The sequence below is a fragment of the Suncus etruscus genome, chromosome 18, assembly GCF_024139225.1.
Source record: "Suncus etruscus isolate mSunEtr1 chromosome 18, mSunEtr1.pri.cur, whole genome shotgun sequence".
NCBI lineage: Eukaryota > Metazoa > Chordata > Mammalia > Eulipotyphla > Soricidae > Suncus > Suncus etruscus.
The window spans coordinates 54,313,658-54,332,465 of record NC_064865.1 but is presented as its reverse complement, the minus strand read 5'-3'; the positions used below and the strand labels follow the sequence as shown (position 1 = coordinate 54,332,465).

At 44.2% G+C, this 18,808-nt stretch overlaps 1 protein-coding gene across 1 annotated transcript in view; it reads left to right on the top strand.

Moving 5' to 3' along the window:
* The window catches only part of RIPOR2 (RHO family interacting cell polarization regulator 2), a 104,962-nt gene extending 93,420 nt beyond the window's left edge, over nucleotides 1-11,542 (top strand). Inside the window, 7 exon segments of the mRNA XM_049765111.1 lie at nucleotides 542-703; nucleotides 2,216-2,374; nucleotides 3,213-3,415; nucleotides 5,660-5,743; nucleotides 9,390-9,484; nucleotides 11,304-11,339; nucleotides 11,341-11,542. Coding sequence (XP_049621068.1) covers nucleotides 542-703; nucleotides 2,216-2,374; nucleotides 3,213-3,415; nucleotides 5,660-5,743; nucleotides 9,390-9,484; nucleotides 11,304-11,339; nucleotides 11,341-11,401 — 800 coding nt within the window. The 3' untranslated portion in view covers nucleotides 11,402-11,542.
* Nucleotides 11,543-18,808: the final 7,266 nt, after the last annotated feature.

Here is an 18,808-nt window from a genome sequence, read left to right as displayed (position 1 = left end):
AGATGGGTGGATTGATGAAAGATGAATGGATTGATGGATCCATGGGCAGATAAATAATGTTTAAGAGGGCCCAGAGAGATAGCACAGCGGCGTTTGCTTTGCAAGCGGCCGATCCAGGACCAAAGGTGGTTGGTTCGAATCCCAGTGTCCCATATGGTTCCCCCGTGCCTGCCAGGAGCTATTTATGAGCAGACAGCCAGGAGTAACCCCTCAGCACCATCGTGTGTGACCAAAAAAAAAAACAGAAAACAAAAAATAATAATGTTTAAGAACAAAAGATCCTGGGCCAGAGCAATAGAACAGCGGGTAGAGCATTCGTCTTGCACTTGGCCAACGCAGGTTCAATCCTCAGCATCCCATATAGTTCCCCAAGCCTACCAGAAGTTATTTTGGAGTTCAGAGCCAGGAGTAACCCCTGAACACCACCAGGTTTGGCCCAAAACCAAATATAAAGACCCACATTGATGCCTCACTCAGTCCCTCTCTCATCAGCTTCATTCCTATAGCGGCTGACAGCTTGGCTTTTTTTTTTTTTTTCCAGCCATCCCAGAATTCCACAAAAAACCATCTTTACTGGCCTTCTGGACCAAGTGCTGCAGCTCAGGGGGCATCTACCACAGCTCAGCAGACAGAGTGATCCGGCAGCTGGATGCCAGCTTCGCCCGGGCCCTCAACACAGACTTTCCAGGCCTGGCAGACCCAGGTACAGCAGCCACAATGAGGAGGAAAATGATTCTGTCCTTGAGTGTATGTTGGGTGGAGGGGTGTTATCCCCTAATTTTTTTTTTTGTTTTTGGGCCACACCCGTTTGACGCACAGGGGTTACTCCTGGCTATGCGCTCAGAAATCGCCCCTGGCTTGGGGGGACCATATGGGACGCCAGGGGGATCAACCGCGGTTCATCCTACACTAGCGCTTGCAAGGCAGACACCTTACCTCTAGCACCACCTTCCTGGCCCCAATCCCCTAATTCTTATCCCCTAATCCTTTAAAAGAAAACCATTCTCCAGAGAAAACCATCAGATATACAGAAAGGGCAGTAGCATGTCTTCATTCAGGTCTGCAGCTCTGATGGATTACCCCACTGCCTCCCTGTCATGCTGCTGAGTTTCGGGAGCATCCACATGGTACCAACAGGGATTCACCCTTGGGAAATATGGTTTGACAGCTTCTGCAGAAGCTAATATGTCTCTGCCCCCTGAACCAGTGCTTATAGTACCTAAAGGTACTTGTGCTTATAGTACCTAAAGGTCAGAGAGCTTGCACTAGGGTTAAACAGCTGACCCTGTTCAACCCCCAACATCAGAGGTGGTCCCCAGAGCACCATCAGGGGTCACTCCTGAGCACAAAGCCAGAAGTAGCCCTGAGCACTGCAGTGTGTCCCAACTACCACACTCCATCCTAAGAAAAAAGAAAACTTTTTTTTCAGGGCTTGAGCAATAGTACAGTAGGTGGAGCATTTGCCTTGCACATAGCTTACCTAGCCCCTCCCCAGCTTCCCATGTGGTCCCCTGAGACTGGCCTGGAATAATTCCTAAGTAGAGCCAAGAGTAAGACCTGGTCTTTCTAGGTGTAGCTCAAAAATAAACAGAAAACAAAAAATTTTTTTTATTTTTTTAAGAAACTGAGGGGCTGGAGAGATAGCACAGCAGTAGGACATTTGCCTTGCATGCAGCCAACCCAGGACAGACCTGGGCTCAATTTCCAACATCCCATATGGTCCCCCAACCTGCCAGGAGAGATTTCTGAGCGCAGAGATTTCTAAGTGCAGCTGGGTGTGGCCCAAACACAAAAACAAAAAAACTGGAGGATTTTAATCCTGTTCTGTATCTTGATTTAAATGGCAGGTTCAAGAGTAAGAGTGAATGGGTGTACCACAATCACTGGGCTGCACAGATTACAATTTCCTCCTGCCAACTTCTCTCTCATATACTATTAAAGAGGAGTGAATGAGTGAAAGGTTGTTTTCTTGGGGGCCGGGCCGTGGCGCTAAAGGTAAGGTGCCTGCCTTGCCTGCGCTAGCCTTGGATGGACCGAGGTTCGATCCCCCGGTGTCCCATATGGTCCCCCAAGCCAGGAGCAACTTCTGAGCACATAGCCAGGAGTAACCCCTGAGCGTTACTGGGTGTGGCCCAAAAACCAAAAAAAAAAAAAAAAAAAAAAAGAAAGAAAGGTTGTTTCCTCAATGCAGCTTTCTCTCTCCTTCTTCCTACAGTGTTTCGAACCCTGGTGGCCCAAATCCTGGACCGGGCGGAGCCTCTGCTTCCCTCCAACCCATGCTCAGAAATCATCACTGTTTTCCAGTACTATAGCTACTTCTCCAGCCGAGGAGTGAGCGAGCTGGAGGGTTACCTGAGCCAACTGGCCAAGCAAGGTGAGGGCTCCGAATCCTCCAGCCATGGCTCTGCTCGGAATTACCATCTGTCGGTTTTGAATAGGTTTTTATCATGGTGACCATCTATTTCTTTACAAGACAAGAGCAAGACCAAGACATCACTGCAATGACTTATTTAAATAAGTAAATGTTGTTTCTTTTTTTTTTTTTTTTTTTTTTTTTTTTTTTTTTTTTTTTTTTTTTTTTTTTTTTGGTTTTTGGCCACACCCGTTTGATGCTCAGGGGTTACTCCTGGCTATGTGCTCAGAAATCGCCCCTGGCTTGGGGGGACCATATGGGACGCCGGGGGATCGAACCTCGGTCCTTCCTTGGCTAGCGCTTGCAAGGCAGACACCTTACCTCCAGCGCCACCTACCCAGCCCCTAAATGTTGTTTCTTACACAGTAAAACCTAGGCCAGAGAGATAGTCCAGAGATTAAGGTATTAGTCATGTTAGGAGCCAATCCCTAGTTCAATTTTTTTTTTTTTTGGTTTTTTGGGTCACACCCGGCGTGCTCAGGGGTTACTCCTGGCTGTCTGCTCAGAAATAGCTCCCGGCAGGCACGGGGGACCATATGGGACACCGGGATTCGAACCAACCACCTTTGGTCCTAGATTGGCTGCTTGTAAGGCAAAGATATCAGGAATCCAGAACAATAGTGGAGCAAAGGTGCTTGTCTTGCTCAGGGATCACTCCTGGCAGGACTCTACACCACATGAAATGCTGGGGATCAAACCCAGCAAGGCAAGTGTGCTACCCATTGTGATATCTCCCTGGCCCCTATTTCTATGTTTGATGTGCATTTAACTTTACTTTTTTTTTTTTTTCTCACTCCAGTTTCCATGGTACAAACCCTGCAGTCACTAAGAGATGAGAAACTTCTGCAAGCCATGAGTGACCTGGCTCCCAGCAGCCTCCTGGCCCCGCAGGAAATGCTCCGGGCTCTGGCCCTGCTGTTGACGGGAGACAGCAGTGAAGTGTGTGAGGCTGTGAGACACCACTTGGCAGCAGCATCCAGAAATGAGCATTTCCGGGAGAAGGTAAGGTGCAAGCCAGAACTTGCTGGGCCTTCTGACAGTAACTTATCACCTTTGTCCACTTTTTTTTGTTTGTTTTGTTTTGGGCCACACCCATTGACTCTCAGGGGTTACTCCTTTTTATTTTTAATATCTTTATTTAAACACCTTGATTACAAACATGATTATGGTTGGGTTTCAGTCATGTAAAGAACAACCCCCTTCACCAGTGCAACATTCCCATCCCCAATGTCCCAAATCTCCCTCCTCCCCACCCCACCCCCCCCGCCTGTACTCTAGACAGGCTTTCTATTTCCCTCATATATTCTCTTTGTTAGGATAGTTCTCAATCTAGTTATTTCTTTAACTACACTCATCACTCTTTGTGGTGAGCTTCATGAAGTGGGCTGGGCCTTCCAGCCCTCCTCTCTTTTGTCTCTGAAAATTATTGCAAGAATGTCTTTCATTTTTCTTAAAACCCATAGATGAGTGAGACTATTCTGCGTCTTTCTTTCTCCCTCTGACTTATTTCACTCAGCATAATAGATTCCATGTGCATCTATGTATGGGAAAATGTCATGCCTTCATCTCTCCTGACTGCTGCATAATATTCCATTGTGTATATGCACCACAGTTTCTTTAACCAGTCATCTATTGAAGGGCATCTTGGTTATTTCCAGAGTCTTGCTATGGTAAATAGTGCTGCAATGAATATAGGTGTAAGTAAGGGATTTTTGTATTGTATTTTTGTGTTCCTAGGGTACATTCCTAGGAGTGGAGCGTATGGGAGCTCAATTTCCAGTTTATGGAGGAATCTCCATATCACTTCCCATAAAGTTTGGACTAGATGGCATTCCCACCAGCAGTGGATAAGAGTTCCTTTCTCTCCACATCCCCACCAGCACTGTTTGTTCTCATTCTTTGTGATGTGTGCCAATCTCTGGGGTGTGAGGTGGTACCTCATAGTTGTTTCGATTTGCATCTCCCTGATGATTAGTGACGTGGAGCCTGACTATGCGCTCAAAAATCACTTCTGGCTTGAGGGGACCATATGGAACGCTGGGGGATCAAACCACGGTCCTTCCTAGGCTAAAACCCAGAAAGGCAGAGACGCCTTACTGCTCCGCACCACTGCTCTGGCCCCTTTCTTATTTTTTGGTTTAATATTTATGTACTTATTTTTAATGTTTTTATTTTTTATTTTTATTATTATTATTATTATTATTATTATTATTATTGGTTTTGGGGCCACACCCGGCGGTGCTCAGGGGTTACTCCTGGCTGTCTGCTCAGAAATAGCTCCTGGCAGGCACGGGGGACCATATGGGACACCGGGATTCAAACCAACCACCTTTGATCCTGTATTAGCTGCTTGCAGGGCAAACGCCGCTGTGCTATCTCTCCGGGTCTATGTACTTATTTTTCCAAACAATTGATAGCTATAGACATCTGCTCTAAACAAGGGCTAGTGAGCCCAGCCAGAAGTAAAACAGGAGAGATTGTATCATGCTGGAGCATCGTGGAGTATTGCCCCTTAAATAGACCTTAAGATTCTATTTGGGGTTTTATTGTTTTGTTTCTTTTTATTTGGGGCCACACCCAGAAGTGCTCAGGGCTTACTCCTGGCCCTGTCTTTGGGGATCACTTCTGGAGGTAGTCAGCTGATCTCATGCAGTGATGGGGGTTGCTCAAGGTCAGTTGTACACAAGGCTAACCCAAATAAATAATCTCTCTAACACAAAGATTTTTATTTTGGTTTGTTTAGGGAGGGGGGTTTTAGTTTGTTTGTTTGGGGACCACACAAAACACTGATAAAGACTTAGGGTATCATATGAGGTGTCCCCTGAATCTGGGTTTGGCCACATGCAAGGCCAGCACCCTACCCACTGTACTATCTGTCTGGCCCAAACATGATAAAAAAAAATTTTTAGCTTTTGGGCCACACCTGGTGGCACTCAGGGATTACTCCTGGCTCTGCACTCAGAAGTCACTCCTGGAAGGCTCGGGGGACCATAGGGATGCTGGTAATCGAACCCTGGTCCATCCCAGGTCAGCTGAGTGCAAGACAAATGCCCTATAGTTATGCTATTGCTCTGAGCCCCCAAACATGGTAATTTTTTACAGGTCTCTTTCTCTAAAGCTAGTGCCAAATGTTTGTATTTATGCTGCCATTTATCTCAGGAAATAAAAATATTATAGAAATATACATGATATATGATATCTTATGCACACAAACACACCTCTCAAACCCTGTGTCTTGCCTCCTAGGCCTTGCTCTACTACTGTGAAGCTCTGACGAAGACAAACCTACAGCTCCAGAAGGCGGCTTGCCTGGCCTTGAAGAGCCTCGAGGTAAAGCCTGGGTTAAATTCATTGGGTAGGGGCCCGGAGAGATAGCACAGCGGTGTTTGCCTTGCAAGCAGCTGATCCAGGACCAAAGGTGGTTGGTTCGAATCCTGGTGTCCCATATGGTCCCCATGCCTGCCAGGAGCTATTTCTGAGCAGACAGCCAGGAGTAACCCCTGAGCATCGCCGGGTGTGGCCCAAAAACAAAAAAAAAAAACAACAACAACAAATTCATTGGATAGGGGTCTTTGAAAAGGGGGACCAGAGTCATAGCATAGTGGTAGGGCATTTGCCTTGCATGTGTCTGACCCAGGTTTTGTTCCTGGCATCCCATATGGTCCTCCAAGCCTGCCAGGAGTGCTTCTGAGTGCAGAGCCAGCAGTAACCCTGGCCACTGCCAGGTATATCCCCAAAACAAACAAACAAACAAACAAAAAAGGGGATAATCTATGGTCCTGCCAGGCTTGTAGAGATGCTGGAGCATCTCCCAGGTCCAGCCTCTTTTCTTTCTTTTCCCTTTTCTCTCTTAACCCTCCATCCCAGTTTCTGAATGGGCTCTGTGCTATGTGAGGCTCTGACAGTTAATTTTGTGCACCTCAGTCAACAAATTCATAGGGCTAGAGAGACACCCAGGGGGAAGGCACTTGCCTGAGCTCAGCCTGCCTGAATTCTACCTGGGCACCCCCTATGATCCCCTGAACCCTGAACCCTCTGGACATGGCCCCAAAACAAAACCAAAAGGAGAAATTTTCGGTTTTTTTTTTATATAATTTTTTATTATGAATTATGAGAACAAAAGATGCAAAGAAAGAGGATAAGGTAAAGTTACAGTGGAAGGACAATCACCCATAACATAATTATCAGAAGAAGTCCCCTTGCTGATATCTTAACTTTGAACTTTCACCAAAGAAAGTTAAGATAAATAAAACAGAATCCATGTGCAATTACTTTGTCCCTCAAGTCCCCAGATTGTAGCACATTATAATATTTCTTTTTTTTTTTTTTTTTTTTTTTTTGGTTTTTTGGGTCACACCCGGCGATGCTCAGGGGTTGCTCCTGGCTGTCTACTCAGAAATAGCTCCTTGCAGGCACGGGGGACCATATGGGACACCGGGATTCGAACCAACCACCTTTGGTCCTGGATTGGCTGCTTGCAAGGCAAACGCCACTGTGCTATCTCTCCGGGCCCATATTATAATATTTCTTAACAGCACACAAGGCAATCTAAAGCCATCAAACTTACGTAACTCCTTAAACATTAGAGGCATAGTATTTTTTACATTTCCATGTACATGCATATTAGCTTAAGTTAACCTCAAATTTTAAGTGGGTGCATTTTAAGGATTAGTGTCAAAGGAGCACAGTAAAAACGGTGTTAGAGTGGCAATTGTTGTTTGCATAGGCCCACCAAAATATGAGAGGCATGGAAAGGAATAGCCTTGGCCTAAATACAGAGATCCTACCCCTGAAGTTTCCTGGCATAAGACCAGCTCTAGGCCAGGAAAGTTATCGTTCACTCCAAGACATTGTCCATAGTGCCAACACACTTATCACACAGTCTCTGTTGTTGGTCTCATGTTTCTGTATTAAAGATTCTGGAATCTGCATGTCCTACATTGAAGTCATTATGTGGAGTGCCTTCTCATTTCACCTCACCATGAAAGGGGAATGCAGGAAGCCCTGTCCTGTAAGCAGGTTGTTGTTGTTAAGTCTTCTCAGTGTTAAGGGAAGTCTCTTTTGAGCAGGACGATGTCTGAGCAGTGGTAGGGTCTTCCGTGGTAGAGGATTGCTTCCAGGTGATGTTATAGACAAACCTCACCATAAAGGGGCAATACAGCAAGCCCTGTCCAGTAAGCAGGTCATTGTTCTTGTTGTCTTCTCAGTGTTAAGGGATGTCTCTTTTGAGTAGATCGATGTCGGAGCAGCTGTAGGGTCGTCTCTGGTACAGGAATGCCTCCGGGTGATGTTATATACAACCTTGGATGTTTTGTAAATGTCTTCTGTAGATCAAAGGGTAAATGGAGAATGCCCATTCTTCTGAGGCCTGTGCCAGGTCTTTATGTCAATGTTCAGGGTGGAAGGTCTCATTGCACTACAAGATATGTGTGTTCCCATTTCTATTAGATAAGAACTTATTGGTATGTATAGTATTTTCCCATGTTAGTGTGCCTACGCAAACAAGATATAAAGCCACGTGGTGCTATCAGATATATGGGGGCATAAGAACATTTCCAACAAGACCCATGACTTGGTTCAAACATAAGTATTAAACTGAGGGATTATTTCACACCAAATTCCATATTGAGCAGTTCACAAAGAGAAGATAAAAAACATGGGGGGGATCATCACTGTATAAAAAAGTATTTAGCAAAAGTTATAGCCGTCAAAGAAAACACCCATAAAATGTTGAAAAGATATGTGTCCTTTTTATGCCTTTTAAAATAGTTGGGTGGGTGTTAACTCTAGGGCACCACTTTGGTCTGTGACTTAGGACTCAACAGTACTTAAGTTAGAAAGCGTAAAAAAGAAGTAATGATGATAGGAGTTAAAGAAGTTAAAGAGAAATTTGAACTTATGAAGGAGTATGCCAAAGGGCAGAGTACAAAATGGACATTCTGCATACATAAAAACATAATTCAATGATAGTGAGTACTATTAATGTTTCTTGTGAGAGTACTATTAATGTTTCTTGTGAGAGTATGATTAATGTTTCTTGTGAGAGTACTATTAACGTTTCTTGATTAACGATTTTGAAAATGTAGACTGGACAGAGATTACCAGTGCCAGCCAAACCTCCTCCTGCTAGACTCCCGGCTCCCAGGAAGGAGAGATCCTTCAAGAAGCTGGGAGACCAGAAGTTCAGAGCCCCACCCAGACCCTCCCTAAGAGCCGCATGGATAGTGGGGGAAGGCCTAGGGTACCTTCAAGCTCCACCAAGGGACCCAACTCACCGGCTTGCCCAGGGGTGTGGCCCGGGGAAGCCCTGGAGATCTGGAGCAAGGCGGCACAGGGGCGCTGGGGTTACCCAAGTCCTGCACCCCCCCCTAGGCCTGGCCAGGCCAAGCAGGCCTCTGGCATGGCGTGGGCCTGCCAAACCTCCTAAAAGGAGAAATTTTCATCATGGCCTTTGCTCTCCACCACTATTTTAGTATGTGAACTAGATCTTGGGATGCTTAAATTAGAGCTCTCTGGGGAGCAATTCAGCACAGTGGAAAACATTCTGGAAAAGAAGTCCAATCACCTGACTTCCCTAGGCCTAGAATCTGTGCAGTAAGTTGTCAGGGCTCCAGGAAATACGACCCCAAAAAACCCTCCCAGGATTTTCCAGCACATCTGGAACTGGGAGGCAGAAACCCTGAGCCTGACATTCCTCGATATTGGGGACCCTTGGGTCAGAGAATTTCCAAAGTCCTTGTTGGGAGCCAGAGAGATGAATCAGCCACTTGCCTTAAACGTAGTTGACTCAGTTTGGATCCCCAGCATGCCATAGGGTGCCCTGAGCCCATTGGGAGTGACCCCTGAGCAGCAGAGAGCCAGGAGTAAGCCCTGAGGATTGCCCCAAGACAAACAAGCAATAGTCAGTGCCAGCTGTCAAATGCTGAGTCTCACAGACCCTGAATGAAAATGTCACACTTTCCTATTTCCCCTGCAGGCTACAGAGAGCATCAAAATGCTGGTGACTTTGTGTCAGTCCGAGACTGAAGAAATTCGAAACGTGGCCTCAGAGACTCTCTTGTCTCTTGGTGAGTTTCGTTGTTTCTTTTTATAAACATTCACACACATACATGCCTGCACATATATACAAACATGTACACACAGAAACGCACACACACACACACACACACACACACACACACACATGCCGAGCTGGGAAAATGGAAATGGCTCAGCAGTAGTTGACTTCTAACTTCTCATGGAGCACCTCATGTGTGTGTCTGTCATGTCTCACTTGTGCTAGTGGATTCTGCTGTATCTCTAGTATCTTTACTTTATTCTCCTTCTTCCTCACCTTTTGCTATAAGAAAATTGAATAGGGGCTGGAGCCATAGCAAACGGGTAGGGCATTTGTCTTGCACATGGCCAACCCTGGTTTGATCCCTGGCATCCCATACGGTCCCCCAAGTCTGTGAGGAGTCATTTCTGAGCACAGAGCCAGGAGTAAACCCTGAGCACTGCCTGGTATGGCCCCTCCATAAAGAAAGAAAGACAAGGAAGGGAGGGAGGGAGGAAGGGAGGGAGGGACGGAGGGAGGGAGGGAGGGAAGGAGGGAGGGAGGGAGGGAGGGAGTACCTGGGAGGAGGGAGGAAGGAAGGAAGGAAGGAAGGAAGGAAGGAAGGAAGGAAGAAGGAAGTAAGGAAAGAAGGAAGGAAGGAAGGAAGGAAGGAAGGAAGGAAGGAAGGAAGGAAAATATAATAAACATTGAAAATAGCTGTGAGCTATTTAAGTCCTACAGACAAAGCCAAGCTAACTGTTGGCAAATGGTGGATATTATTGTATTTTAGCACATGCTTGGCATGCAACTTGCCCAGTTAGATCTCCAGCACTTCATGTTTCCCCCACCAGGGGTCCCTCCTGAGCACCCCTAAGTATCTAAGGATAACATAGGATTGCTCCTTCATTCCACATGCTGGCCACCTTTTGGTTTCTGGCATTGGCTTATCAGTGCTCATTTATTCTAAATATTATCTAGAAAATAACATAACTAGATCAGAATGATTGTACAGCATGTAGGGACTTTGCTTTGCTCACCCAATCCAGGTTAGTTCCCTGACACTCTAAGTGCAGAGCTAGGTGTAAGCCCTGAACACCACTAGATGTAGCGCCAAAAACAACAACAACAACAACAACAACAACAACATATAATAATAATAATAATAATAATAACAATTAAATGGGGCTGCAATGATAGCACAACGGTGGGTGTTTACCTTGCACACTACCGCCCGGGATGGACTTGGGTTTGATCCCCCAAGCCTGCCAGGAGTGATTTTTGAGCTCAGAGCCAGAGTAAACCCTGAGTGCTGCCCAGTATGGCCCAAAAACCTAAATAAATTAATTAATTGATTAAAATAAAAAAGAAACAAAGAATGGGCCAGAGAGATAGCACTGCAGTAAGGTGTTTGCCTTACACACAGCCAATTCAGGACAGACGGTGTTCAAATCCTGACATCCCATATGGTCCTCTGTGTCTGCCAGGAGTGATTTCTGAGCACAGAGCCAGGAGTAACCCCTGAGGGCTTCCGGTGTGACCCAAAAACCAAATATAATATCAGCAGATAATGTTTTCTTTCCTAAATCCAACATGATTTAAGAAAATATAGAGCTGGAGAGATAGCACAGCAAGTAGGGCATTTGCCTTGCACACAGGTGACCCACGGACGTGGGTTCGATCCCCGGCATCCCATATGGTCCCCCAAGCCTGCCAACCCATGAGAGTCACTGGATACGACCAGAAACTGAAAAAAAAAAAGAAAATATAGCAGACCCCTAGTGCTTTTAACCCTTTGATCAGTGGTTAGTGAAAGTTGAGTTTATGGAGAGGTTTATGTTTTTGTCCTGATTGCAGGTGAGATGGACGGCTGGCGTATGAACAGTTGGACAAGTCCTCGAGATCCTGCTAACACCGGAGGACACCATGGAACCGAAGTCGCCACGGCCTTCTAATGACCAGTCGATTGCGCTTAGCTTAGCATTGGCCTGAATCAAGATGGTGCTGCGTTGCCCTTATAGTCTCCTTTCGACAAGTCTGCCACTGAGCCTGCTTAGGACAGGGTGAATGTGCAGAGCTCTGCCCGTCTTTGTCTCCCTGGGCCAACAAACAAGGCCAGGTTGAATTCTCCATTGCTTCGTTGGTTGCACCTGACAATACTTAGTGAAAAATGTATCATCTTCCCTAACTTGTCTGGAATTTTCCAATAGCCATCTTCATACTTTTGGGGACGTTATTCTCAGCTTGAAATGATCCCCTTAAATAGCTACCAACTGCCTTGCAGGTTTTCCTCTGTGTGTTCCCTCAGGGTTGTTCCCCTTACCATCCACTTTGAACCTTAAACATGAAGCACAAAATAACAGGATTTCTTTCCAAAAAAGTTGGCCTGAAGAAGTTGGAAAAAGAACCTCTAGTCGAACTTAACATTTTCTTTTGCATTTTTTTTTAATTTTGCTCTTGTTTGGGGCCACACCTGGCAGGGCTCAGGGGTTACTTCTGGGCTCTGTATTCAGAAATTACTCCTGGCAGGCTCGGGAGATTATATGAGATGTCGGAGATTGAACCCGGGTCAGCCTCATGCAAGACAAACAATCTAGTCACTGTACTATCACTCTGGCCCCTAACATTTTCTTGATTTCATTTTGTCAAACCACTTGTTATTGGTTTTCTTTTCTCCATTCTGAAAAGTTCAAAATAGCGTTCTAATAGGGTGAAGGTGAGGAAAAAGAGAGAAGGAAAAGAAAAGGTAGATAACTAAGAAACTACCTTATTCTACCTATACTAATTTTTTTTTTTAAAGACACTCGAAGCTTCCTGTTGGTTTGCTTTTCTTAATACAAAAACAAGAGGTATTTTTTAGTGCTATTTTCACAGTAAAGGGATTTTGTTGCTCCAATAAATTGAAACCAAAAGATAAATTTGAAAGTTGAAAATTGAAAGGAGGGAAGAAGAAGGACACTTAAGTGGCTGTAGAGAGGCAGGGTTGAAGTGATGACTTGCGTGTAGCTGATGCCATTTTGGTCCCCAACCCTGCGTACGGTTTCTGAGCACTCTTCAGGAAGAAATCCTGAGCACCACCAGTTTGCTTCTCTTAAAAAAAAAAAAAACATTAACCTGACAGTAAATTAAATGAGCCTTGTTTCAGTTAAAATTCCAGTGACCCAAAACTATAAATAAATAAATAAATAAATAAATAAATAAATAACCTGAAAATAAGTTAAATGGACCTATCTCAGTTAAAATTCCAGTGACCCAACCCCCTCCACAAAGAAATAAATAAAATCCCATGAAGTGGAAAAAAAAATACTCTGAGAAAGGGTTATTGACCAGAGAAAATATTCATCACCAGAACAGAGCCTTTGGCCAAATATTACTAGACTTACAGTTAGTGTTCTTATTACTGTGATTCTATGTGGATTTGCAAATGGAAGAATCAAGCATAAAACCATTCAGTAACTCACTTTCAGCAAATAACTTTTCTTCTTCTTTACCATATACAAGGTGGAACATGCCAAGATCTCAAAAAAAAAATGTGTGAGTGTAATTTGAACTGTGGAATATCAGTTGTATTCTGGATGTATTTGTATGACATATGACTTAGCTTTGTTTAGAATATTTACAGTTTAGTCAGACCTTTCAAAAGAATTGACTTCATTTTATAGTAAAAAAAAAAAAAAGGTTTGCCAGACTTCCTGGCAAATAGTTCTTTCAACTGTGAAGTTACAATCTGTATATATGTTTGTATATTTATAAATATTATACATATGCATATATCATTCATTTTCAGGTACAGTGTACAGTCTACCATTAGGATGTATAGTCATTCCGGCAACATATGTTCGATGGTTGAAATGATTTTCCTTGGCCTTGAATTTTTATTAAGCTACTGTGATGAGAGGATTCTTTTTACAAAAGAAATCAGATCAGAATGTAACAGAGCTTTTTGGTTTTGTTTGTGTATTTTTTATTTTTGGAATATGCATGAGTAATTTGCCCCATATTTTGTATTCACTTCTGCGTTGTATTTTTTTCGTGGAAAGCAGCGCTTCTGGATTTGTGGAATTTGTATTCATCACTCTTTCCATCATATATTATAATAAAAATTATTTTTGAATCACTCTCTCAGGTACACAATCTGCTGTATATTTTTACATTAGTCTTTCTGGAGTTGTTATTGATGTGACCGAGTAGACCGTGTTCTCAACTTAAATTTGTTCTCTTGAAATTCTTTTTTTTTTTTTTTTTTTTTTTTTTTTTGGGCCACATCCGGCATTGCTCAGGGGTTACTCCTGGCTATCTGCTCAGAAATAAGCTCCTGCAGGCACGGGGACCATATGGGACACCGGATTTGAACCAACCACCTTTGTCCTGGATCGGCTGCTTGCCCTTGAAATTCTTTATTCCCTGAATGAGATGCTATTTAACTTGGAGAGTTGATTGTCAAGCTAATTGGAGAGTTCGTTTACTTTATGATGGTGACGAACAAGACTGAGTTCTTTGTAGATTTCACTATTTATATTATTATCCCCAAAATATTCACCGGCTACATCAGAGAAACTCTTATCATTCAACTCAGGAATAAATTTTTTTTTTTTTTTTTTTTTTTTTGGTTTTTGGGCCACACCCGGCGGTTCTCAGGGGTTACTCCTGGCTGTCTGCTCAGAAATAGCTCCTGGCAGGCACGGGGGACCATATGGGACACCGGGATTTGAACCAACCACCTTTGGTCCTGGATCGGCTGCTTGCAAGGCAAACGCCGCTCTGCTATCTCTCCCGGCCCAGGAATAAATCTTAACCAAGTGACTAAAGTATTTATAAATACAAGTAATTGCTTTTTTTTTTTCTTTTGGGCCACACCTAGTGATGCTCACATCTTGGTGTGAACCAAAAAGACCAAAAAAGTCCTGGCTCTGCACTCAGGAATCACTTCGGCAGACTCAACAGACCATATGGAATGCCGGGGATTGAACCTGGGTCAGTTGCCTGGCAGGCAAGCGCCCTACTTGCTATCCTATTGCTCCAGCACCAAGTAATTGAATTTTTCATTTTGTTTTGGTGTTGGTACTCAGGGCATACTCCAGCTCTGCACCTCAGGAATCTCTCCTGCAGGCCTAGAGACCATGTGGGATGCTGGAGAATGAACCCAGGCAGTTGCATGTAAGGCAAACACCCTACCTGCTGTGCTATCACTTCAGTATTGTAGTCATTGTTTTTACTTGATTAAACAGTGAAAAATAATTTCTTTTTTTTTGCTTTTTTTTTTTTTTTTTGCTTTTTTTTCTTTTTGGGTTATATTCGGCAGTGCTCAGGGTTATTCCTGGCTATGTGCTCAGAAATCTCTCCTGGGTTGGGGAACCATATGGGATTTTGGGATTTAAACCACCATCTTTCTGCTTGCAAGGCAGATGATGCCTTACCTCCATGCTATCTCTCCAGTCCCGAAAAATAATTTCTGAGACCAGAGAGATAATATGTGATTAAAGTGCTTGCCTTGCATGTACCGTATAAAAATAATACATAGAGGCCAGAGCAGTGGTGCAAGCCGTAGGGCATCTGCCTTTCACAAGCTAACCTAGGATGGACCACCGTTTGATCTCTCAGCATCCCATATAGTCCCCCAACCCAGGAGAGATTTCTGAGCACATAGCCAGGAATAACCCTGAGCATCACCAGGTGTGGCCCAAAAACCAAAACACACACACACACACACACACACACACACACACACACACGCACACAAGTAGTTACTATTATCATGTCTAAATATGTATTAGATGGTCATTATCTTTTATCATCTGATTATCTTTGTATTTTTGCTTTTGGGACCACACTTTGTGCTGCTTAAGGCTTACTCCTTTCTTTTTTTTTTTTTGGTTTTGGGGCCACCAAAATCCCTGAGCATCACACCCAGTGATGCTCAGGGATTACTCCTGGCTCTGAGCTCAGAAAATGCTCCCGGTTTGGGGATGCTGGGGATAGTTAGAAAGCTGGGGGATCGAATCGAATAATTCAGCATGGCAAGGCAAATGTTCTACTGCTGCACCACCACTTCAGCCCCAAAATTTCTATTTGAATTGCCAATAGATCTCTTTTTTTTTTTGGGGGGGTCACAACTGGCAGCGCTCAGGGTTACTCCGGCTCTATGCTCAGAAATCACTCCTGGGAGATTCAGGGGATTATATGGGATGCTGGGATTAACCACTGACCTTCTACATGCAAGGCAAAATGCTTTACCTCCATGCTATCTCTCCACCCCGCCAATAGATCTCTTGATAAATTAGTAGGCAAGCATAATTCAAAAGTTTAAACTTGAATAAGTGGAAAAATAAAATGTCCCAGTTCAAGATAAAAAACAGTTTAGGGGAATTCTAGGAAAGCTGTCTTGGATATATGTTAAGCCTGGTGACGGTACTTAGCTGGGATTGAATGTGTATGGAGTTCAAATAATAAATCCTGTGAAAAAAATATAATATTGGGGACCACAGTACAGGATAGCCAATAAGCTATCCTGTAACCTGGGCATCCTATATGGTCCTCAAAGCACTGCTAGTGTTATTCTGCAAACAATTCCCAGGAGTAACCCCTGAGCATTGTTTCATATGACCCCAAAAGATCAAAAACTTTAAAAAGAAAGGCAAGGGGCCCGGAGAGATAGCACAGCGTGTTTGCCTTGCAAGCAGCCGATCCAGGACCAAAGGTGTTGGTTCGAATCCCGTGTCCCATATGGTCCCCTGTGCCTGCAGACTATTTCTGAGCAGACAGCAGGAGTAACCCCTGAGCACCGCCGTGTGCCCAAAAACCAAAAAAAAAAAAAAAAAAAAAAGAAAGGCAAGAAAGGAAAAGTAAAAAAAAAAAAAAAAGAAAAAAAGAAATTTCATGATTAAAAGATCAGGCTCAAAAATGTAGCAGGCCTGAGAACTGGATTCATAGAAGAAAACCATCTAACCAGTATTACATACTTGGAATCCACCCCCACTTTATTTTAATAATATCTTTATTTGAACACCATGATTTCCAATATGATTGTAGTTGGGTTTCAGTCATAAAAAGAACACCCCCCCACCAGTGCAACTTTCCCATCACCAGTGCCCCATCTTTCTCTTCTTCCCCTGCCTGTATTCAAGACAGGCTTCTACTTCCCTCACATACTGAAATTGTTATGATAGCTCTCCACGAGTTATTTCTGGAATCCCTTTGGAGAGAGAAGGAAAGTATATTTGAAATAGCATATATTAAAACCAAAAAGGGGGGCAGAGTGGTGGCTCAAGCAGTAGGGCATTTGCCTTGTACATGCTAACCTATGTGGACCACGGTTTGATCCCCCATGTCTTATATGGTCCCCCAAGCCAGGAGCAATTTCTTCTTTTTTTTTTGGGCCACACCCTGTGACACTCAGGGGTTACTCCTGGCTATGCGCTCAGAAGTTGCGCCTGGCTTCTTGGGGGACCATTTGGGACGCCAGGGGATCGAACCGCGGTCCGTCCTAGGCTAGCGCAGGCAAGGCAGGCGACCTTACCTCCAGCGCCACCGCCCGGCCCCAAGCAATTTCTTCTTTTTTTTTTTTTTTTTTTTTGTTTTTGGGGTCACACCCAATGATGCTCAGGCTATTGCTCAGAAATCGCTCCTGGCTTGGGGACCATAGGGGGGCCGGGATCAAATCACGTCTGTCTTGGGCTAGTGCTTGCAAGGCAGACATCTTTTTTTTTTTTTTTTTTTGGTTTTTGGCCACACCCGGCAGTGCTCAGGGGTTATTCCTGGCTCCAGGCTCAGAAATTGCTCCTGGCAGGCACGGAGACCATATGGGGCCCGGAGATTCGAACCGATGACCTCCTGCATGAAAGGCAAACGCCTTACCTCCATGCTATCTCTCCGGCCCAAGCAGACATCTTACCTCTAGTGCCACCACTCCGGCCCCACCAGAGTGATTTCTGAGTGCATACCAGGAGTAACCCCTGAGCGTCACGGTGTGCCCAAAAACCAAAAAAAAAAAAAAAAAAAAAAAAAAAAGAAAAGAAATAGCAGATATGGGTATACTCTTTGTGCACAGCAAAATAATAAAAAATAAAAATATTATAGTAATTAAATATATAAATTATAAAATAATTATAATAATAAAAATAAATCAGTGGGACTATAGGGAGGTTAGATCAATCTGTAGCACCCCAAGAGCCTCACCCCACCCCAACACAGAACAGTGTGAAGGAAACCTCAGAACCTGGAGAGACGCAGGTCTAGAAACAATATCGACTTAGGAAATAATCCACACAGTAAAAGGGGGGCAAGAATGGGTTCAGGAATTCCAAAAATCAAGCCAGGAGTCCCCGACACACATCCTTCCTCTCCTAAGAAGGAAGGCAGCTTCGTGAAGAAAGACCGAAGAATGAATGTTCTGCCTTCCTGAAATCCAGGCCTTTTATTAGCAAGAAGTAGACCATACCCTAGGTCTAAGTGATACTAAATAGGGAGTGATTGAGCTGGAGACATAGCACAGTGGTAGGGCGTTTGCATTCTGCTTAGACACAGAACAGTGGTTCGAATCCTGGCATCCCAAATGGCCCCTGAGCCTGCCAGGAATGATTTCTGAGCCAGGAGTAACCCCTGAGGGCTTCTGGGTAGACTCCAAAACAAAACAAAACAAAACAACAAAAATAAATAGGGAGGGATACAAAGTAGAGAGGGATCCAGTAATCCAATCACCAGATCACACCCTAGGGTGGAGAACAAATACTGAGTAGGATAGGAGTCAGTAATTCAACACATCCGGGTGTGACCCAAAAACCAAAAAAAAAGAAAGAAAAGAAATAGCATATATGGGTATACATGAAATCCAGTCCCTATTGGAACAGTCAAAGTAAAATGGGCAAGTTCCTAAGCGCCATCACTGAGCAAAGGTACCAAGACAGAAATGAGCTTGTTCAATGTCCAAAGAAACCAGTATAGGTAGTTGGGTTGTTTTGTTGGGTTTTGGTTTTTGGTCACACCCAGTGGCTCAGGGATTACTTCTGGCTCTGGACTCAGAAATTGCTCCTGGTAGGCTCGGGGGACCATATGGGATGCTGGAAATCGAACCCAGGTCGGTCACATGCAAACCAAGTGCCCTCCACACTGTATGTACTATCCATCACTCTGACCCTGAAAGCAGTCAGTAGAGTTTAAACTGAGATTTTCTGTGACAGAGAGATGAAAGTAAGTCTGGTTCAGAGCCTCCCAAAGAAAGCCTTTGTTCGCAGTCAGGCTGAGAACTGCTTCCTCTTGACTTAGTGTTCCATTCTATGGTCGCTAAGCAATGCGGTTCCGTTCTCCTGACCAGTAACGTCTGTTCTGCCAATGTTGTACCTGAAGCATCATTGGCGTCTGACACA